The sequence below is a fragment of the Dermochelys coriacea genome, chromosome 5 (assembly GCF_009764565.3).
Source record: "Dermochelys coriacea isolate rDerCor1 chromosome 5, rDerCor1.pri.v4, whole genome shotgun sequence".
In the NCBI taxonomy this organism is placed as follows: Eukaryota; Metazoa; Chordata; order Testudines; family Dermochelyidae; genus Dermochelys; species Dermochelys coriacea.
Window position 1 is genome coordinate 27699711 of NC_050072.1, and position 24260 is coordinate 27723970.

At 41.8% G+C, this 24260-nt stretch overlaps 1 protein-coding gene across 2 annotated transcripts in view; it reads left to right on the plus strand.

The window, feature by feature from the left end:
• Positions 1-24260, plus strand: part of EGFLAM (EGF like, fibronectin type III and laminin G domains) — a 126340-nt gene that overhangs the window by 22836 nt on the left and 79244 nt on the right. For both annotated transcript variants that reach the window (XM_038402550.2, XM_038402551.2), the window contains exons 3-6: positions 1187-1270; positions 2875-2901; positions 9759-9876; positions 10382-10517. In XM_038402550.2, the coding sequence (XP_038258478.1) occupies positions 1187-1270; positions 2875-2901; positions 9759-9876; positions 10382-10517 (365 nt within the window). The remainder of the gene's footprint in view (positions 1-1186; positions 1271-2874; positions 2902-9758; positions 9877-10381; positions 10518-24260) is intronic.

Sequence of the window (24260 nt, forward strand, 5' to 3'; positions counted from 1 at the left end):
TTGAAAATTTGGAGAGGGTGCAGAAAAGGGCCACGTGGAGAGAAAATACCTTGTACTAAAAAGCTCTTTAGTCTAGCGGAGAAAGGGATAACAAGAATCAATTACTTGACATTGAAGCCAGGCAAGTTCCAATTAGAAATAAGGCACAAATTTTTAACTGAGAAGGTGATTAAACACTGGAACAAACTACCAAGGGAAGAGCTGTATTTTCCATCTCTCGATGTCTCCAAATTGAAATTGGATGCCTTTCTGGAAGATCTGCTTTAATCAAACACAAGTTATTGGGCTCAATACATGGGATGAATTCTCTAGTCTGTGTTATATAGGAGGTCAGACTTGGATGATCTAATGATCCCTTCAGGCCTTAAAATCTAAGAATGTATGAACAGACATAAGTAAGAGATGGTACCAGCTCTAAAGAGCTTGTAAGCTAAATAAACAGACCAGACAAACAGTGGAAGAAAGGAGCCATCCCCATTTTATAAATGGGGAATTAGAGGCACAGAGAGATTAAGTGGATGTCCAGTGGGTAAAAGTTACACTGCTTTGCAACTTCCACCAGTTTCATTACCAATTTACACAGGAGCCAGATCCTCAGTTGACTTCAATGGGTTTATGCCAGTTGAGGATCTTGCCCAGGATGTATAACTTACAATGTAATTCATGTAATTGCTGAATGCAGCCCAGAGACTTCCATGGGAATTCAACCTACTTATTTCAGGCTGCATTTTGCTGAATTTAGCAACCGCATTTTACAGTACCAGGAAGTTCACTGAATACCAACTAATTCATGTAACTGAGGGTTTGTCTGTACTGGGATATGACATATATTAAAACACACATGTTAAAAACAAGGTTAAATGATCAGTTTAAACAAGGATTGTTGTCAGCTGACTATGGTTAACCCTAGGGTCCACTCTGATACAGTGTTAAATACGACAGTTCATTTCTACTGCTAAGTGCTAAGTCGTATTTAACATTGTGTTGGCTAATACATTATAAATTATGTCATTTTGATGTGTAGACAAGCCTTGGTAAGACTGAAGAATATGTCAATGTATGCTAAGTCTCCATTTGTTTGTGGAGGGGCAAGGGGTGTATATGCAGCCACTGTCAGTGATGTGATAGTAGTTTACTTAATATTTCTAAAGTATTTGTATCACTGCCTTAACTACATCTCTTCAAGGTGTTTTACTCAGAGGTCAAAGCTGATAAAGCAGTAAAACAACTGTCACATGATGTCCCCCTTAGCTTGGATATGCTCAGCATGGTGAGTATCTGGATTTATACATTGGCAGAATGATCAGAGCGTCTGGAATTTTGAGAGACTTAAGTTTGGCATTTTCTAATAATTGGTGATACTTCTATAGTAGGAACCAGGAAATCTGACTTCTTTGGCTGTGTGAACTAATACCGGCTTCAATTCCAAACCCACAGAGACTATTGGGCAAAGAGGAAAGCATAGCACACTGCTGTAATCTAATCAGAAGTCTGGGATATGATTTTTGTACCTCATTCTCCTGCTAGTTTTGAATTTGCAACTGTTGGGACTTGCTGTGGGTTTTAGTAGCAATTACCTGTGGGATCTCTTTAAATATTACTTTTGATTTCAAGTTCACTTTTTCAATTGGAACAAGTTCATTTGTGCTTGCAAAAATGGAAGAGCAATCACTTGCCTCCATTTGCTGTTCCATGTATTTAGGTGTCTAAACTCCCATCTGGGCAAAGCTGTGCCATCATGGTAAATGTCTGAGCAAACAGAGTTGAATTTTTGGCAAACTCCTGTGTGTGCAAGTGAGACTCTGCCCACTGAAAATTTGAGATTAAAAGTTTAATTGCAAGCTTTAATAACTCCTAACTACAAAAAAAAAGGCAAATGTGCAAGTTCTTGTCTTCTTGTCTTCTGGGATTGCAAGTTTTTTATTCTTTCAAAAAAAATCTCTTGTCTTTTCCCATCACCTCCCTTTCCCCCTATTCTCTTCTTTTTCCTTACCCTCTTCATCCCTTTCCTTTTCACCTTTATATGCTTCATTCTTCTTTTCCCCATTCCCCTCTCTCCTTCTAATCAGTGTCCCTCCTTCTTTTGGGCCATGTCCTCTTTACACTTCCTTTCAAGTGGCTGAATTAGGAATGTTCCGTAGGACTGCACTGGCTAGAAATTGGCACTGAGATAATAACATCAAATTCAAACATTTGTGGGCAGAGGGGAGATTTTTTTTCTCCTTTTGAAGGGCATTGTGGTGAAGTTGGTGAACATTAGCAAACCTCTTCAAAAGGAAGTGATGAAGTGAAGAAGAGGGAAGAGTAGCATCTCAGATTCCCTGTTGCCTTATACTCACTTTCTTTGGCTACTCCTGAATCTCATGGCTTTTTCACAAATATGGGATCGTGGTAAAGGAAGGAGTTTCACTATCATGATTAATTATTACTTTGTTATACACTATTTTTTGTTCCTTCTGTGTTCCTCACTTCTTTTTCCTAATATACTTCTGTTGTCCGCATAGGATATGACATCATAGGGTATGTCTGCACAGCAGCTGGGAGGTTGAATTCCCAGCTCAGGAAGCTAGACATGAGCTAGTGCTTGCAAGACTCAGGCTAGCCACCTGAGTACCTACCCAAGGGGTCAGATGGGATTGCATGCGGGCAGCTAGTCCAAGTTGTTACTCACATAGTCATTATGATTACACTGCTATTTTTAGGCACTAGCTCAAGCTGACCTAACGTGTGTACATCTACTTGAGCTGGGAATTACATGTCCCATCTGCTGAGTATATTGGTCATATCTTGCTTTGCTGACCCATCACTTACGATTTGCCATCAACTTTTAAGTATGTTGTTTGTTAACAAGTCCCATTCTGATTTTCCCCCCAGGGTCAACTTGATGGACAAGCGATTTTTGTAAGTACTGCACTTCCCGAAACTGTCGCAGCTTGAGATCCAAAATAAGACAGAACATTTAGAGCCTCCCTTTCCACTGATTCATATGCAGTGGACTAAAAGGCTCCATAATCTACTAAAATAATAATACTTGGCACTTAAATAGGGCTTTTCTTAGTCAAAGAGCCACAAACATTAACTAATGTTCAGAGCCGGTAGGTAAGAAAGCATTATTATCTCCATTTTAGAGATGGATAATCTTCCACACTTAATCATCAAAAACACTTAAGGGTGCCTTGCTGAGGTTAGAGGAGATCAATCGTATAAGAATGAGAGCCAGGCAGTGAGGACCACAGGAGAGCTGAGCAGTTAGCCAGAGTGGGAGGGCCAAGCAGTCAGACAAAAGGGAGAGGACGGAAGGGGGATATACCCTGAGGGTAGGACGGTAGAACAGAGCAGTAAGGAAGTGTGAAAAGAGATGGGAAGAGTAGAATCATAGACTTTTAAATCAGAAGGGACCATTATGATTGTCTAGTCTGACCTCCTGCACAACACAGGCCATGGAATCTCACCCACCAACTCCTGTAACAAACCCCTAACTTATGTTTGAGCTATTGAAGTCCTCAAATCGTGGTTTAAAGACTTCAAGGTGCAGAGAATCCTCCAGCAAGTGACCTGTGCCACACACAGCGGAGGAAGGCGAAAACCCCCAAGGGCCTCTGCCAATCTGCCCTGGGGGAAAATTCCTTCCTGACCCCAAATATGGTGATCAGCTAAACCCTGAGCATGTGGGCAAGACTCGCCAGCCAAGCACCTAGGAAAGAATTCTCTGTAGTATCTCAGATCCCACCCCATCTAACATCCCATCACAGGCCATTGGGCATACCTACCGCTAGTAGTCAAAGATCAATTAATTGCCAAAATTAGGCTATCCCATCATATCATCTTCTCCATAAATGTATCAAGCTTTGTCTTGAAGCCAGATATGTCTTTTGCCCTCACTGCTTCCCTTGGAAGGCTGTTTCAGAACTTCACTCCTCTGATGGTTAGAAACCTTTGTCTAATTTCAAGTCTAAACTTCTTGATGGCCAGTTTATATCCATTTGTTCTTGTGTCCACATTGATACTGAGCTTAAATAATTCTTCTTCCTCCATGGTATTTATCCCTCTGATATATTTATAGATGGCAATCATGTCTCTTCTCAGCCTTCTTTTAGTTAGGCTAAACAAGCCAAGGTCATTGAGTCTCCTTTCATAAGACAGGTTTTCCATTCCTCGGATCATTCTAGTAGCTCTTCTCTGTACCTGTTCCAGTTTGAATTCATCCTTCTTAAACATGGGAGACCAGAACTGCACACAATATTCCAGATGAGGTCTCACCAGTGCCTTGTATAATGTTACTAACACCTCCTTATCTCTACCAGAAATACCTCACCTGATGCATCCCAAGACCGCATTAGCTTTTTTCATGGCCATATCACATTGGCGGCTCATAGTCATCCTGTGATCAACCAGTACGCCGAGGTCCTTCTCCTCCTCTGTTACTTCCAAGTAATGTGTCCCCAGTTCATAACAGAAATTCTTGTTATAAATCCCTAAATGCATGACCTTGCACTTTTCACTATTAAATTTCATCCTATTACTATTACTCCAATTTACAAGGTCATCCAGATCTTCCTGTATGATATCCCGGTCCTTCTCTGTATTGGCAATACCTCCCAGCTTTGTGTCATCTGCAAACTTTATTAGCACATTCCCGCTTGTTGTGCCAAGGTCAGTAATAAAAAGATAAAATAAGATTGGTCCCAAAACTGATCCCTGAGGAACTCCACTAGTAACCTCCTTCCAGTCTAACAGGTCACCTTTCAAGTGTGACCCGCTGCAATCTCCCCTTTAACCAGTCCTTTAGCCATCTTTCAATTTTCATATTGACCCCCATCTTTTCCAATTTAGCTAATAATTCTCCATGTGGAACCGTATCAATTGCCTTACTGAAATCGAGGTAAATTAGATCCACTGCATTCCCTTTGTCTAAAAAATCTGTTACCTTCTCAAAGAAGGAGATCAGGTTGGTGTAACACAATCTACCTTTTGTAAAGCCATGTTGTATTTTGTCCCAATTACCATTGACCTCAATGTCCTTAACTTCTTTCTTCTTCAAAATTTTTTCCAAGACCTTACAACTACAGATGTCAAACTAACAGGCCAGTAATTACCCGGATTGCTTTTTTTTACCTTTCTTAAAAATAGGAACTATATTAGCAATTCTCCAGTCATACGGTACAACCCCTGAGTTTACAGATTCATTAAAAATTCTTGCTAACAGGCTTGCAATTTCATGTGCCAGTTCCTTTAATATTCTTGGATGAAGATTATCCAGGTCCCCCGATTTAGTCCCGTTAAGCTGTTCAAGTTTGGCTTCTACCTCGGATGTGGTAATATCTACCTCCATATCCTCATTTCCATTTGTCGTCCTACCATTATCCCTAAGCTCCTCATTAGCCTCGTTAAAGACTGAGGCACAGTATTTGTTTAGATATTGGGCCATTCCTAGATTATTCTTAACCTCCACTCCATCCTCACTGTTAAGCGGTCCCACTTCTTCTTTCTTGGTTTTCTTCTTATTTATATGGCTATAGAATCTTTTACTATTGCTTTTAATTCCCTTTGCAAGGTCCAACTCTACATGACTTTTGGCCTTTCTCACTTTATCCCTACATGTTCTGACCTCAGTAAGGTAGCTTTCCTTGCTAATCCCTCCCATCTTCCACATCTTGTAGGCTTTCTTCTTTTTCTTAATCACCTCTCTGAGATGCTTGCTCATCCAGCTTGGTCTACAACTCCTGCCTATGAATTTTTTCCCCTTTCTTGGGATGCAGGCTTCTGATAGTTTCTGCAACTTTGACTTGAAGTAATTCCAGGCCTCCTCCGCCTTTAGATCCACAAGTTTTTCAGTCCAAACCACTTCCCTAACTAATTTCTTTAATTTTTTAAAGTTAGCCTTTTTGAAATCAAAAACCCTAGTCACAGATCTATTTTTGTTTATCCTTCCATTTAGTTTGAACTGAATTAGCTCATGATCGCTCAAACAAAGGTTGTCACCTACAATCATTTTTTCTATGGGGTCCTCACTGCTCACCAAAACCAAGTCTAAAATGGCATCCCCTCTTGTCGGTTCAGCAACTACTTGGTGAAGGAATCCATCAACTATCGTTTTCAGGAAAACCTGAGCCCTATTATTATTACTAGCACTTCTCCTCCAGTCTATATCTGGGAAGTTAAAGTCTCCCATGATCACACAATTCCCATTAGTATTGAAGATGTGTCTATCCGTATCCAAATCAGATCCCGGTGGTCTATAGCACATCCCAAGCACTATCCCAGGTTAGGCTCTAGTAGCTTTCTTCCCCAAAGTGATTTTGGCCCAGATAGACTCTTATCTTATCTAAGACTGTCTTATCCATTCCATCACTTCTTATTTCTTTACAGTCTACCTCACCATTGATATACAGTGCTACTCCACCACCTTTGCCTTTATTTCTGTCTTTCCTAAACAGCACATACCCTTCAATACCCTTATTCCAGTCATGACTACTATTCCATCATGTTTCTGTTATCCCTATAATATCTGGTTTCACTTCCTGCACCAGTAGCTCTAGTTCCTCCATTTTGTTACCTAGGCTCCTCGCATTAGTGTACAAACATCTTAATTTTTGCTCTTTGGCTTCGCTCACATTCTTTACCCGATTGGGCACAGACATTCTACCGCCAATATTACCTATTAGATTGGTATGTACCCTGCCCTTCCGCCTTATGTCATTCTCCTACCCACAGCTGTATCCTTTCTACTTTGTTTTCTTCCCTCTCAAAGAGGTCTGAGCTGAGCTAAAAAGAAGATAGGATTCAGGAATAAGGGAGGCAGAGAGAGCACACAGAAAGGAGGCAAGATTGGGAGACTAAAGACAATGTTGTATAGAAAATAAACCCCCTTTATGACTTTTGCTGCTGGTGAATTATTTCCAGTCCTGTGCTCAGTCCAGTGGACCATTCTGCTTCCTATAAACAATAACCGTAAAGGGTTTAGTTATAGAGATGGGCTAAAAAGGAGGTGTTCATGTATGAAAGGGTTTTGGTTTGAGAGTGAATCAGGACCAGGGTATAGGCTTGGAGTCAACACTGACAGATTCTTGCAAGCTGTTTATGTGAGATTTTGGCCAGAAATGGTGGAAATCATGTGAAATCAGTAGATTTCATGAAATTTCAACTATCTATATTAATGGAAACTTTGCTAGATCTTGGGAGAATCACTGTGGTTAGGAGACTTTTAGGATGCATCTAATCCAGAAAATGGGCTCCTTCTAGTTTTGGATCTGATTCAATAACAAAACTGTAGGGTTGGGTTTGGACTGGAAGATTTTGAAGGGGTTCCAGGTTTGAGGTTCCAGGTTTGACCTATCTCTACATCTGATAACAATAATGACTTCAGTTGGGCCATTTCTTAGAGAATTAATGACTTGCTGGGACTTATCAGCTCCCAGCTGCTCATTAATCCCCAGGAAAAGTTGTTGAGTTCAGACATTCTTGCTGAAATGCTTTCTGTTATACTCCTACCAAAGTCAACAGAAATCTGCAATAACACTGTGGTCAGGTTTGCTTGATTTGTCTTTTAGACAGTGGGCCTGATTCTCCTCTAAATTACAATGATAGACTCCATTGATTTCAATGGAGCTCCCTTCTGACCTACACTGCTGTAACTGAGAGCAGAATCAGTCCCAGCTATTAAGTATAAGCATTATCAAATTGGATAGCATGTATTATACCTGGTCATGTTATTGTTTTACAACACAGAACATATAAATAACAGCACACAGCAAACATGGAAATATAGTATAAAGGCACCTATTAAGCTCTTATCTGATTGAGTTTAGTGGGGCTATTCACATGCTACACATTAAGCACACGTGTAAGCCTGTGGACTTGGTCCTAAAAAAAGAATAGGCAGGCTTTAGAGGTGGAAAGTTTCTAGGTCAAGTGTCTAAACTTGGAGAACAATGAATAGCTATGAGCTTGTGTACCCTGACAGGAGAAATACATTTTGTGATAGATTCAAAGTTAGGCCTAGGTGATTTGCAAAGCTCGTGTTTGGCCAGATCTTCCACTGCTGTAAATTGGCATAGCTCCATTGCAGTCAACAGAGCTTCTCTCATTTACATCAGTAAGGCCCATAATGTTTTAATAAAACAGAAGGCCAAATTCTGCCCCATTGTATGCCATTTAAACTGCGGCATACCTTGCTATAGTACCTGCGACACAGCCAATGTACTGCAATAGAGATTTCAGCCCACTATACCTCTAGTATCACAACACAGCAAATCTTTTAAGATGCATTAATAGTACAAGAAGGTGGAACTCAGTCCAGATCCATATAAATATCTTAACTTGCTTTAAAAGCACTTTACATAATTGCATTGACTTTCTAACATTAGACTAAAACTCTGACTCACCACAAGCTATGTATGGCAGGAACTCTGTCCGATCAATTGGACTGTGCATGAGCTTATGGTGTCTACCTCTCTAGATATCACAGCAGATTGGGATTGGAGGTAGCAATAACAGGCAGTAGAACTATTGGACTAGTACAGTATTTACCCACAGGAATAAAGGAAAGCTTATTAGAAAGACTGGCATCAGGAGGCTGGCAGATAATAAAGTATTAGGATCTTTCACTAGCTTGCTGCACCTGGAAATACTATTTCAAGTTTCTCTTAGCTTCAGGGGAAAAGAGCTCTCTGAATTTTCCCATGCACTGTGAGTGATATATTAAATGTCTGGATGACTGTTTAGAAGTGCATATATGTGTGTGTATGTACATATAATGTTTCATATAATAAAATCATCCAGTCCAATTATTGCCTTTATGTAAATACTTTTGTTAATCTTTGGAACTGAGGTATCACTTGAGGTGTCATTTATGGTTTCCAGTGAAACAATTGGAGATGGGCCCAAATCAAAACCCATATCCAAGAGCTCCCCAACTTCTAGGGTTTTTGAGATCCAAACTCTGACCAGGGTCTGAATTTTGCACATGGACCAATCTTTATTAATGTTTGGCTGAGCCAAAATATGAGATCTGAATAGTTCCAGCTGGCTGGTAGTACATGTTCTGAAATGGACCAGACAGTGAGATTAAATACTTGGTCATGCTGGAAGTCTTAAACAGCATCACACGCAACAAAATTATCATATGCAGAGCTCAGCAATGCCTTACATATGGCAGTTGACAGTTTTGCCTTTGGGTTAACCTGTCCTGTGATGGTGACACAGAAACAAGTAAGTTCTTGGTCTTCCATAAAGGGAGGCACTCATTTCAGGTCATGTTTGATAGCATTAGCAGAGTAGTGTGGGAGGAAAATTTCAGGGGGCATCTACTTCCATTGGTTCCTGATCTGTGTACAAGGAGAGATCATACATTTCTTCACCATCAGAAGCAGCTACAGTCCCGTGGAAACAGATAATGAACTCCAGCATTTGGCTCAAGAGAGGAATGTATGTGACTTAAATTTCAGCAGCCAAAGTGTGTGACTGTGAGCTCCATAAAAACTTTCTTCAGACTTCAGAATTATGCTGAGAAATGGGTCTAGGTCAATTCTGTAGATCCCTGTGGGGTAAAACTACAGCTTGTCAGGAAACACATGACCTTGTTTGTGTGTTTTGTTTGTGTACTGAATTGGCATTGTTGCAATTTTCCTAGGGGCCTGCATGGAAAATATCATGTAAGAGGATTCTCTCATCCAAGCAGCACAGCACACAATGTCATTTTCAGTAACATGAAACAGATCTGTTACTTTTTTGTATCTTCTTTTTCTTGTCTCTGACAGGATGTTGTTATTGGCGATTTAAAGCCAAACACTCCACACCGCGTTAGTGTAGGATCTTACGGCTGGGCAGGAAAAGGACGACCCAGCATGCCCAGAGACATCACAACCTTATCCCAAGGTAAAATCTGTGTAAATAGCTTTCCATTATGAAACCGCTGGGGCAGAGTTAATCCAAGACATTTCATTTTGCTGGCAGGTAAACACACAGCAAGAGCTAAAATTTCTGTTTTGCTCAAAGTTGCTCATGTCAGAGGGCAGGCTATATTTGTAATGGCAAAATGGTCAGTAACATTATTAAAAGATTTAAAAGAATAAATGCCACCTGAGGGACCGGGGCCTTGAGGACCCTTTATAAATGCCTGCAAGGGCATTTGAAGAAAGAAACCTCTTTCCTCTAGCATATTTCCTGCCTACAATGCAGCATGTGAATCCTAGCTAAATCAGATTTATGTACAGTACTTAAGTTTAAATATTTTTAACATAATATTTTTACAAGTATGATTGTTTTGTGGTAAAAAAACAATCTGATTCTCGGTGCTGGGAGGAGTGAGTGTGTGTAGTTTTGTGTCTATAAAATCTGTCTGCTTTTCTAATACTGATTACATGCCATTCTTTTGGCTTAGATAAGTGCATGCCCCCTGAACCACCCTATCAGCCTCAGGTCGTAGTAGTTTCTGATTCAGAGGTTGCGCTATCATGGAAACCTGGAGTCAGTGAAGGAAGTTCTCCAATCCAATACTACACCTTGGAGTTTATCAGGTAAATCAGGAATCTGAATTTCAGTATATGTGCACTACATGTATTTCAAAATATATTATTAGATTCAGTGCAGATGTTCCTCATTAGTCATTCATTCATTTTGTATAGTGCATTTATCTCTCTCTCTCCTCTCTCTCTGAAACATACTGTTAAAATTTAAAATAAATAATCTCAATTCATATAAAGTCAGCAATAACTCTCACCCTTCACCTTAAAGAAAATACCCACCCTCTGGGGAAAGCCTGAGTAAACAGGGTTTGAAGCATGCTCTGAAAGTAATCAAACTCACGCCCAAGGGAAGAAGAGAATTCCAGAGTCAAGAGCCTTCCCCTGAAAATGCCCAGCCCTCAGAGGTAGAAATGCTGGGACTGTCAGCTCAATTGTCTCAGCTGATTTTAGCTGTCATGTAAGAATATAAGACGAAGTGGTATCTTGAGTTCGCAGGTCTCAAACCACTATGTGCTCTTTACTTTATGGATCTCCTTTACTGTTACCGTCCTAGTTTTTATGGAAAGTTATTAGAAAACCTTCAAGGAGATCCTATCATGAATTATCTAAAACATGCAATAGATAATAATAGAGCAGGCATGGCCAAATCATGGCTCGCAAGCCACGTGCGGTTTTTAAGGGGTCAGCTGTGGCTCACTGAGCTGGGGGCTTCATCCCGTGGTGGGGGAAGGAGGAGGTAGAGCCGGCGCTTGCTGCTCGAGCCCCATAGGGGGGGTGCCGAGGCTTAGGGCTTCACCCCACAGCAGGGACAACCGGCGCTTGCGGCTCCAGCCCTGCGGGTGGCAAGCCTTGGCTAGGGGCTTCAGCCCTGCGGGGACAGGGAGCCAAGGATCGGGGCTTTAGTCCTGCTGGGGGAGGGAGCTGGTGCTCTTGGCTTCAACCCTGCAGGAGGAAGGGCACCGCTGCTTGGGGCTTCAGCCCTGCAAGTGGCACCTAGGCTCCAGCTTCAGAGTCACATGCTCATTATAACAGGAAATTGCATCACTCTAGTCCTCTGCAGACCTCATTTGCTATGATCTCTTTCCATGCTGCACAAGACAAGCTGTGTTTATTGTTCATAAATAGTTATAGATTGAAGTGTTAACCCTATGTTAATTTTGTGGGTGACACTGACATCATCAAATGGTAAGAAATGCAAGTATGAAGAAGAAAACTGAAGTTTTCAGCCAGAATGGGAGGAAGATTTTGCATTCACTAGTAAAGGTGGCAGATCCCCCTGTGCCTTATCTTCAGTGCATTGCTTTCTCACTACAAAGCGAGCAACTTGAAACATCACTATGAAACGAATCACAATAACTTTTCCTCTAAATATCCTCCTGGATCAGAATTAAGGAAAAATAAGCTAACCACTTTAAAATTACATCTCAATAGTCAACAGATACTACTTTCGGCATTCCATAAGGAAGCTGACACAACGACTGAAGCTAGTTTTGTTATGGAATGGAATATTACTCGTGCAAAACGTCCGTGATGGAGAATTTGTTAAGAAGAATATTGCAGAAGTGGTTGCAATTTTAGATCAAAGTAACACAAAACTTCAACAACTAATGCAGCAAATTCCAATTTCGCACCACGCTACAGAGAGGTGGATCTCCCAGATCTGTGCTGATGCAAGCAAGATGTAAAATGATCTAAAGAATTCTCTAGCATTCAGACTAGCTGTCGACAAATCCACAGATATTCAAGATAAACCACAACTAGTGATATTTGTTTGCTATGTTTCCATGGATGTAATTGTAAAAGAAGAAATGTTGGACTTAGTGGCTCTAAAAGAAACAACCTGTGGAGTTGACATGAAAAATGCATTTAACAAAGCATTGACAAATGCCGATGTACCACTGGATAAACTTGTCAGTGTTGCAACGGATGGAGCACCTGCAATGGTGGGGGGAAAAAAGTAGGCCTTATCAGACTTTGAAAAGCGATCCTAAATTTCCAGGGTTTCTCCCTGTTCATTGCATCATCCGTCGTGAACATCTCACAGGCAGATACTTCAGGTATGAAAGTGTTACAAAAACAGTCCTGGAAATTGTTAATTTCATCTGTTCAAATGAGAAGACTCATCAACAGTTCAAAAATTTCATTGAAGAGCTGGATCTTGAAAACCTAACAATGTCTCTTTCGGCTGTATTGTGAGGTGGTTATCAACCAGAAATGTCTTAAATAGATTTGTGGAACTCCATCAATGCTTTCCTTTGAAGAAAAGGAAATCCGCAATGGATGCAGGATCTATGTTTTTCATTGATGTTATGCAGCCTCTGCAAGCTCTCAACTTGGTACTCCAAGGGAAGGATAAGATTATTTCTGACCTTACTCAGACAGTCTCCAGCTTCCAGAACAAGTTAAAGCTTCTGCAAAGAGATATAGTGTCAAGAGACTTGAACCACTTTCTCCATCTCAAGAGTAGGGTAAACGCATTCCCTGAAATCAAAGTAGAAGATCACAGAGGTAAATTACAAGGCCTGCTTAATGACTGTCAGTCCAGGTTTGAAGAGTTGCAGAAGCTGAGATCCTGCTTCCCCTTTTTTGTAAATCTATTCATGGTTGATGTGATCAATGACAGGTGTCCGATTCCCAAAACCGTGGTTACAGAAATATCTACTGTAGAAATGGAACTATTGGAACTCCAGGAAGACCAGGCTCTAAAGATTATGCATAAATCACAGTCTACAATCCAATTCTGGAAGCAAGTGCCAGGAATGAAGTATCCTCCGCTCAAGAAGACCAGTGTGCGACTCATTTCAATTTTTGGCACAACATACTGCTGTGAATCGCTGTATTCTGTGATGAAGTTTGTAAAATCGAAACATCATGCAGTCCTTACAAATCAACATCTGACCGAGCTCCTCCTTACTGCCTTGACAACATATCAACCAGATTTCCAAAGACTTATGACAAGAATAGAGACCCACAAGGCCTCTAGCTCTAGCAGTAATTAGCCGTGATACAGTAAGTAGGATGCTAATATTTTTTAAAAAATGTGTGTAAAGGTTGTTCGTCTCTTGTGGCTCTTGAACTTCTAAAGATTATCGTATGAGGCTCAGAGGGTCAGTAAGTTTGGTCCCTGATCTACAGCTATAAGAAGTATGTGAGAGGTGAGCTATGTGTAATTGCACTTGCAACTGTGTATTTGCATGCACAAACATACTGTAGTACCTAATTATCCAAGCTAGTATGCAAATTCATATTTATATGCAAGGCTACTTGTTTGTTTGTGTTTGCACATATTGTAAGGGCACAATATACTGATATGTCTCTCTTCCTTTGGTTTGTTCCATTAAGTAAACATATGTTGATTAGTTTCACTGAAAGTTATTAGGCAAGAAGACAGATTTGCCTCTGGACTGCTGTGTGCTGTGAGGTCAAAACATCTTTTTTTCATGCTTCATCTCATCAGGGAAACCACATCTAAAGATTTTTTTTTTAAGAGCTTGGTGCTGTAGAATTTAAAAAAAAACTGCAAAAACCCCCAAAACATTGATTCTCCTACAGCACAGTTACAGTCCAGAAAGCACAGATATAACGAAAAAGATTTCCCCATGCTGAAGGTTTGCTTCTGAATTTCTGTGATACTTTGTGTTCAAATCAGAGTGCCTGATGTTTAGTGGGTTTGAAGTGACACAATGATTACTGCATTTGCAGCTAGTACATGAGAGTAAAGGATGTCTAATAGGCATTATGTTAGGCTAGCTGTGGTTTAGAATTATCAGGAGATTGTTCTACTGCCTATTTTTCCAATATAATAGTGATCTGAATCTTTCCCTCTCCCTCCCCTTCTTTTAACTCAGCATGAAATGTTAGAAAAGGATTTGCTTGCGTTCTGACTCGTGCTTCTCTCACTCTCATTCTTCCTCCTGCGAAGAGGAGGCTGAAAGTTTATGTGCATCTGTGACAGGGTTGGGGGCGAGTGCGCACCATCTTCCCTTGGGTGTAGGGGTGGGGCGTACATAACCTGAGTTTATGCCTCCATAGCTGGAGTCAATATACTTACCCCATTAGCAGGGCAGTGAGGCCTAATAGTCAAAGTCAATGTATTCGCCCCTATTAGCGGGGCAGTGCATCCCAATGGCCAGAGTCAATAGAAAAATCAATAGATTTTCCCCACTCAGCCAGGCAGCAAGGCCTAGTGGCCTAAGTCAATGGCTTTGCCCCTGTTAGCATGTCAGTAAGGCCTAGCAGCCAAAGTCAATAGATTTGCTCCTGTTAGCAGGGCAGTAAGGCCTAGTGGCCAACGTCATTATGTTTGCCCCATCTGTGGGGCTGTAAGGCCTAGTGGTCAAGTGGCCTCTGTCGGGAAAGGGGGGGCCTCTTCATACAAAAAGTGGGGTGGTGGCAGCTGGATAAGGGGGCCCAGGCCCTCCCTCTCCACCGGGCCCCAGCCCAGAGCCCTGGTAGTGGCCAGATCATGTGCCACTAAATCAGCGGGGGGTCCGACCGAAACACGCTGACTCAAAGTTCCAGTTCACTAACTGGACCACTGTCTAATTCTCCTGGGCTGCTTCCTACCGTGATTCAAACTGCTACAGTCTGGGCGTCTCTGCTGTCTCTGGGTTCCCCATCTGCACTGTTCCCAGCAACTGGGGCTGGAGCCTACAACGTATGTCCTTCATCTCCAGTGGTTCCCCCCCGCCAGCGACTGGAGCATGCCAAGTAGACCTGAGGGATTGTTGCTTCCTTAGCCCACAATGTAGGGTTAACTCTTCCCCAACAGTGCAGAGCAAGTGCATCCTGTCACATCATCTCTTCGTAATACCTATGGCCCATTAGCGAAAGTACAAGCCAGGCATCCCATTCCCCACTTGACACATTGAAAATGCATTCTTGAATAAATTTACTTAGCTGCAGAGTACATACTTGCATTCTCTTCTATAGATCAAGAGATGTGAGTAATTGAAATTCAGTGTGTAGTTGTTTCCAGGCTTTGGGAAAGAATTTGCTAACAGCACATTGTTTTGATAATATTGTTTAGTCAGAGATTTTAAAATAAAACTCACAATGTATTTGGTCGTTTTGGGGATTATACCCTCTTACATTTGGATGCTTCAGTATGTTTGTTTGGAGAAAGTTCAGTGAACCTTAAGCCTTAAATAGCAATTAGAGATAGAGATAGACTTTTCACTTCACCTGCATTTTCTTTTGCTGCATACAGTTTTAAGGCTAAATTACACTGATATCAATCAGGAGTAATACCAGTGAAGTCAAGTGGGATTATACCAGTGTAAAAAAAAAAAAAAAAAAAAAGTGTATTCTGAATCAACCCCCCCACCCTTGTCTTAAATAAATAGTCTTCCAATCCGATACTCTGTTTTTGCAGAATCAGTAGCTGTACTTCTCTATGCATGTCACTGGTTTTCTTGGATTGTGAATCTCTTGTGCTGGTAAAAGAAGCCTGCAGAAATGATGAAATTGTTTAAATCATTTCACTCCCCCAGGGCTAAGTTTCTTCCCCGTATCCTAGAAAAGCAACACGGGGGGAGTCTGCCACAGACAGGAAACCATACTGTCTTCATTCCATCCAGGTGGGAATTTTGGGATTAAAATCTCATGGAAATACAATACATTAATTACTTGAGCATATCTGAGTCTGATTTAGAGCTAATTTGTAAAATACCTATCTACTTACTGTTAGCAGTACAGTCCTTAAGGAATATGTAATCAAACAGTTGGTAGGCTTAAACAGGCAAGTGGCTTCTTTCTTGGATGCCTGCAGGAATAATTATTTTAAATTTTCAAGCTGAGGAATATTTTGAGAAGTAGCATGTCTGTGTGAGGTAAAATATTGGGCTTCAGATATGCTGGGTTTTTGTAAAGGACTTGCCTGTAGCTAACACAAACACTTTTCAGCTCCACTGAATTTTCTGAAATCAGGCACTTTCCCTGAAATATTCAAAGAATCTAGTCTATTGGGTGCATAACTGTACTTCCAACTTTAGAGGAACTAGTTAATCAGAGTACACATTTTGGTTAACATCTTCAGTACTCAAAAAAACGCTATTTCAGATGCATACATCACATAATAAGTGAGCAGCTAAAGAGTCATCTACTTTCATTCAGTCTTTTTGGAAGTATTGATGCACAGGACACTTGTTAATATGAATCTCCAGATATAGGGAAAACCTGGCCCCTTTTCCTGTTGCTGGTAGCAATGGAGGAGGCATCAACAGTGAACCAGGATGATTCTGCTGTTCAAAGTAGGAACAAGAGTTTAGGGAGGGCCTATGCAGTAGGCCTACATGTGTTGCTTGGTCAGGAGCTGAGCTGTACGGTATGTCAGCTGGCAGCAGAGGGTAAGGCTCTGTCTGGAGTGTCAATAGCTGGGCCTTTCCCCTGTTTTCCTCTCAGACACCTGCAGAAGGGAGAAGGAAAGCTGAATGGTGCAGGAAACTAGAGGCTACAGCAACAGCTGCGAAAAGGCTCTGGTCTGGTGGGAAGCTCCCTTCCCACTTCCCCCTGTGCATTTCCATAAGGGTTACCATACGTCCGTATTTTCCTGGACATGTCCGGCTTTTTGGTTCTTAAATCACCATCCGGGAGGAATTTTTAAATATTTAAAAACATCCAGGATTTTGCCATTATTATTTTTCCCCAAAGAAGAGTTGATCATTCAAGAAAGAGAGTGAATGTTGATCATTCGAGAAAGAAAGCGAAAGCTGATCACTCGAGAGAGTGCCTGCTTTTCCCCCCTGCTCCCAGCACTTGCGCCACAAAACAGCTGTTTCACACGGCTGGGAGGGAGGGGGAGGAGGGGGAACGCGGAGCGCTCAGGGGAGGAAGCAGGGCCGGGGCAGGGATGGGGTCCAATGAGGCAGGGAGGGGATGGAGTTGGGGCGGGGACTTTGGGGAAGGGGATGGAATGGGGGTGCGGAAGGGGCGGAGAAGGGGTGGAGTTAGGGCGGGAACGGGGCCGGGGGAGGGCATGAGCAAATCTCCCCCAATCCCCGTGGAGTGTCCTTTTTTTTTGAATGTTCAAATATGGTAACCCTAATTTCCATAGCACCCAGAGCAGGGTGCTGAGAAGAGGACTGGGACCAAAATGAACCTCTCTTGGTGTTCCATTCCCTTCAAATGGAACTCCTCATTTCTGTAATTCCATTGCAGTAATGAATTGTCACTTAACAGCCCAGATTATTTCAGTGGACATAATATGGTAAACTGTATCCCTCAACAGCTATCTATTCTTCACTGTAACCATGGATGCAAAGAGAATATAATTTACAGCAAAGAAAAAAAAAGTGCATATGATAGCGCTTATTCTAAATTCATGACAGAAAGCATTGCTCACATTTAAAATTCAACTCAAGGAGAAATCGCCCATACTCCATATCCGTTTAAATCCTTTCCGGTGAGCAGTCCAAGCAATGGGGATTCACAGTGAGAATCTCCATGGGAAAGTCCTCTGTCCAGGCTGCAGTGGAGCCAGGACAACAGTCACCCTTGTGCCTGGTGCATCCCCGCATTGTGGGGTCAAATGGCTGATGAATCTGCATAGTCCAGACACACAGAGAGCCCTCTGTGGTCACAGAAGATAGAATAGAATTTCCATTGCGAGGTCCTTGGAACAAGGACTGTGTTTGTATTGTTTGTACAGTGTTTCATAAAGTATTGCATGCCACAAAAGAGTAGTTGGATGAGGAGGCATGGACAGATTTCTCAGTTGCTCTCCAGAGTCTCCACTTTCATTTTTTTTTTTTAAAAAAAAGAAATTCTAGCTGTTATGTACAGTGAAGTACAACTGGTCAGGAATTTCCCCCTGAAAATATTTCCATTGTTTTTAATGGGAAATACACTTTCCACACAATTGAAATGTTACACAGTAATATTTTGATTTTTGACAAAAAAGAAAATTTCTGTTGGGAAAATCAAAACAAAATATTTTATTTCAGGTCAGTTCAACCCAAATTGAAATATTTCAGTTAAACTGAACCAAAATATTTCATGATGCAGTGCCTCATGGATGTTGTAGTTCAGATGCTTCATGCCCCCATTCTCTCCTATGGTCCAGGCTCCTTGGCTGGATTACATCTCTCATGATTCCCTGTGGTTTCCTTTTACTGAGTCATGTGCTACAACATGGGAATCACATGACTGGGGTGCATCATGGGAGATGTCTGACCAGGGAGCCTACTCCATAGGGTACAAGAGGTATCTGATCTACATCTCCTATGAGGCACCATATCACCATAGGTGAATGCAGTCCACTGTTAAATGAACTCAAAGCTACATGTTGCAGTTTGGTTCAACAAGCCAAAACTAAATGTTTATTTCAAATAGAAATGTCTAAACAAAATGTTTTGGTACTTCCAAATTGAAAATTTCCACGATTTCAACTTTTCATCCTGCTACAGGATGAAAACGAATGTTGAAATATTATAATTTCCTGTGGAAGAGGAATTCTGGTTTGTTTTCCTCAGCTCTGTTGTAATGAAGACTTTCACACCATAACCGGAGTGTAAACAATGCAGCGCTGACTGCTTGAGTTTGCACAGAGCCTGAAACAAAATCTCTGATGTGTGAACTGCCCCATTCATTTCAGTGAGTGCTAACTCAAGTGCCCAGTGATGATACTTTTATTGTCAATATTGTTAACTATGTCACTGCTCAGACCATACAGGAAAAGAGAGGAAGTATCATATTATGAACAGTGACATCTTTGGAAAACGTGTGTGTGTGTGTGTACTAGGGAAACATAGGGCTGTGGAAGATATATAAACTAAGAACAGTAGGCCTATAACAACATGTCATTTGAAGGCATGATTGGTTTCATTTTCTTGAAGGGGGCTCAACTTTCAAAAGTTTGGGAAATGCTGTCAATGTACAGTGGGGCCCTGATTGCGGTTCTGAGGCACAATTGCAATAGAAGGAAGAAGCAGGATGTAAATAACAATAATAATGCCCTATAATGAGTTACCTCATATGTAGATTTCAGAGTAGCAGCCGTGTTAGTCTGTATTCGCAAAAAGAAAAGGAGTACTTGTGGCACCTTAGAGACTAACAAATTTATTTGAGCATAAGATTTCGTGAGCTACAGCTCACTTCATTGGATGCATTTGGTGGAAAATACAGAGGGGAGATTGATATATACACACACAGAGAACATGAAACAATGGGTTTTATCATACACACTGTAAGGAGAGTGATCACTTAAGATAAGCCATCACCAGCAGCGGGGCGGGGGGGGGAAGAGAAGGAAAACCTTTCATGGTGACAAGCAGGTAGGCTATTTCCAGCAGTTAACAAGAATATCTGAGGAACAGTGGGGGGGGGGGAGAAATACCATGGGGAAATAGTTTTACTTTGTGTAATAAGAAAAGGAGTACTTGTGGCACCTTAGAGACTAACAAATTTATTAGAGCATAAGCTTTCGTGAGCTACAGCTCACTTCATCGGATGCATCCGATGAAGTGAGCTGTAGCTCACGAAAGCTTATGCTCTAATAAATGCTCTAATGCTCTAATAAATTTATTTATTATTTATTATTTAAATTTAAATTATGCTCTAATAAATTTGTTAGTCTCTAAGGTGCCACAAGTACTCCTTTTCTTTTTGCGAATACAGACTAACACGGCTGCTACTCTGAAACTTTGTGTAATGACTCATCCATTCCCAGTCTCTATTCAAGCCCAAGTTAATTGTATCCAGTTTGCAAATAAATTCCAATTCAGCAGTCTCTCGTTGGAGTCTGTTTTTGAAGTTTTTTTGTTGAAGGATAGCCACCCTCAGGTCTGTAATCGAGTGACCGGAGAGACTGAAGTGTTCTCCAATTGGTTTTTGAATGTTATAATTCTTGACGTCTGATTTGTGTCCATTTATTCTTTTACGTAGAGACTGTCCAGTTTGACCAATGTACATGGCAGAGGAGCATTGCTGGCACATGATGGCATATATCACATTGGTAGATGCGCAGGTGAACGAGCCTCTGATAGTGTGGCTGATGTGATTAGGCCCTATGATGGTGTCCCCTGAATAAATATGTGGACAGAGTTGGCAACGGGCTTTGTTGCAAGGATAGGTTCCTGGGTTAGTGGTTCTGTTGTGTGGTGTGTGGTTGCTGGTGAGTATTTGCTTCAGACTGGGGGGCTGTCTGTAAGCAAGGACTGGCCTGTCTCCCAAGATCTGTGAGAGTGATGGGTCATCCTTCAGGATAGGTTGTAGATCCTTGATGATGCATTGGAGAGGTTTTAGTTGGGGGCTGAAGGTGATGGCTAGTGGCGTTCTTTGTTTTTTTTCTTTGTTGGCCCTGTTCTGTAGTAGGTGACTTCTGGGTACTCTTCTGGCTCTGTCAATCTGTTTCTTCACTTCAGCAGGTGGGTATTGTAGTTGTAGGAATGCATGATAGAGATCTTGTAGGTGTTTGTCTCTGTCTGAGGGGTTGGAGAAAATGCGGTTATATCGTAGAGGTTGGCTGTAGACAATGGATTGTGTGGTATGATCTGGATGAAAGCTAGAGGCATGTAGGTAGGAATAGTGGTCAGTAGGTTTCCGATATAGGGTGGTGTTTATGTGACCATCGCTTATTAGCACCGTAGTGTCCTGGAAGTGGATCTCTTGTGTGGACTGGTCCAGGCTGAGGTTGATGGTGGGATGGAAATTGTTGAAATCATGGTGGAATTCCTCAAGAGCTTCTTTTCCATGGGTCCAGATGATGAAGATGTCCTCAATGTAGCGCAAGTAGAGTAGGGGCATTAGGAGACGAGAGCTGAGGAAGCATTGTTCTAAGTCAGCCATAAAAATGTTGGCATACTGTGGTGCCATGCGGGTACCCATCGCAATGCCGCTGATTTGAAGGTATACATTGTCCCTAAATGTGAAATAGTTATGGGTGAGGACAAAGTCACAAAGTTCAGCCACCAGGTTAGCCGTGACATTATCGGGGATACTGTTCCTGACGGCTTGTAGTCCATCTTTGTGTGGAATGTTGGTGTAGAGGGCTTCTACATCCATAGTGGCTAGGATGGTGTTTTTAGGAAGATCACCAGTGGATTGTAGGATTCAAGGAATATTTCCAACACACCTCTGACCAACATATTAACCCACAGAGACCTTCCTATCAACACTACAAAAAGAAGGATTCTGGGTGGACTCCTCCTGAAGGTCGAAACAGCAGACTGGACTTCTACATAGAGTGCTTCCGCCGACGTGCACGAGCTGAAATTGTGGAAAAGCAGCATCACTTGCCCCATAACCTCAGCCGTGCAGAACACAATGCCATCCACAGCCTCAGAAACAACTCTGACATCATAATCAAAAAGGCTGACACAGGAGGTGCTGTCGTCATCATGAATAGGTCGGAGTATGAACAAGAGGCTACTAGGCAGCTCTCCAACACCACTTTCTACAAGCCATTACCCTCTGATCCCACTGAGAGTTACCAAAAGAAACTACAGCATTTGCTCAAGAAACTCCCTGAAAAAGCACAAGAACAAATCCGCACAGACTCACCCCTAGAACCCCGACCTGGGGTATTCTATCTGCTACCCAAGATCCATAACCTGGAAATCCCAAGATCCATAAACCTGGAAATCCTGGACGCCCCATCATCTCAGGCATTGGCAACCTGACAGCAGGATTGTCCGGCTATGTAGACTCCCTCCTCAGGCCCTACGTTACCAGCACTCCCAGCTATCTTCGAGACACCACTGACTTTCTGAGGAAACTACAATCCATTGGTGATCTCCCTAAAAACACCATCCTAGCCACTATGGATGTAGAAGCCCTCTACACCAACATTCCACACAAAGATGGACTACAAGCCGTCAGGAACAGTATCCCCGATAATGTCACGGCTAACCGGGTGGCTGAACTTTGTGATTTTGTCCTCACCCATAACTATTTCATATTTAGGGACAATGTATACCTTCAAATCAGCGGCACTGCGATGGGTACCCACAGTATGCCAACATTTTTATGGCTGACTTAGAACAATGCTTCCTCAGCTCTCGTCTCCTAATGCCCCTACTCTACTTGCGCTACACTGAGGACATCTTCATTATCTGGACCCATGGAAAAGAAGCCCTTGAGGAATTCCACCATGATTTCAACAATTTCCATCCTACCATCAACCTCAGCCTGGACCAGTCCACACAAGAGATCCACTTCCTGGACACTACGGTGCTAATAAGCGATGGTCACATAAACACCACCCTATATCCGAAACCTACTGACCGCTATTCCTATCTACATGCCTCTAGCTTTCATAGATTCATAGATACTAAGGTCAGAAGGGACCATTCTGATCATCTAGTCTGACCTCCTGCACAGTGCAGGCCACAGAATCTCACCCACCCACTCCTATGAAAAACCTCACCCATGTCTGAGCTATTGAAGTCCTTAAATCATGGTTTAAAGACTTCAAGGAGCAGAGAAGCCTACCTCAAGTCAACCATGCCCCATGCTACAGAGGAAGGCGAAAAACCTCCAGGGCCTCTCCAATCTGCCCTGGAGGAAAATTCCTTCCCGACCCCAAATATGGCAATCAGCTAAACCCTGAGCATATGGGCAAGATTCACCAGCCAGATACTACAGAAAATTCTTTCTTGGGTAACTCAGATCCCATCCATCTAATATCCCATTAGATTTGGCCTATTTACCCTGAATATTTCAAGATCAATTACTTACCAAAATCCCATTATCCCATCATACCATCTCCTCCATAAACTTATCAAGTAGAATCTTAAAACCAGATAGATCTTTTGCCCCCACTGCTTCCCTTGGAAGGCTATTCCAAAACTTCACTCCTCTGATGGTTAAAAACCTTTGTCTGATTTCAAGTCTAAACTTCCTGGTGGCCAGTTTATACCCATTTGTTCTTGTGTCCACATTGGTGCTGAGCTTAAATAATTCCTCTCCCTCTCCTGTATTTATTCCTCTGATATATTTATAGAGAGCAATCATATCTCCCCTCAACCTTCTTTTAGTTAGGCTAAACAAGCCAAGCTCCTTAAGTCTCCTTTCATAAGACAAGTTTTCCATTCCTCGGATCATCCTAGTAGCCCTTCTCTGTACCTGCTCCAGTTTGAATTCATCCTTTTTAAACATGGGAGACCAGAACTGCACACAGTATTCTAGGTGAGGTCTCACCAGTGCCTTGTATAACGGTACTAAAACCTCCTTATCCCTACTGGAAATGCCTCTCCTGATGCATCCCAAAACCGCATTAGCTTTTTTCACAGCCATATCACATTGGCAGCTCATAGTCATCCTATGATCAACCAATACTTCAAGGTCCTTCTCCTCTTCCGTTACTTCTAATTGATGCATCCCCAATTTATAACTAAAATTCTTGTTATTAATCCCTAAATGCATAACCTTACACTTCTCACTATTAAATTTCATCCTATACTATTACTCCAGTTTACAAGGTCATCCAGATCCTCCTGTATAATATCCCGATCCTTCTCCGAATTGGCAATACCTCCCAGCTTTGTATCATCTGCAAACTTTATTAGCACACTCCTACTTTTTGTGCCAAGGTCAGTAATAAAAAGATTAAATAAGATTGGTCCCAAAACCGATCCCTGAGGAACTCCACTGGTAACCTCCCTCCAACCTGACAGTTCGCCTTTCAGTAGGACTCGTTGCAGTCTCCCCTTTAACCAATTCCTTATCCACCTTTTGATGTTCATATTGATCCCCATCTTCTCCAATTTAACTAATAATTCCCCATGAGGCACGGTATCAAATGCCTTACTGAAATCTAGGTAAATTAGATCCACTGCATTTCCTTTATCTAAAAAA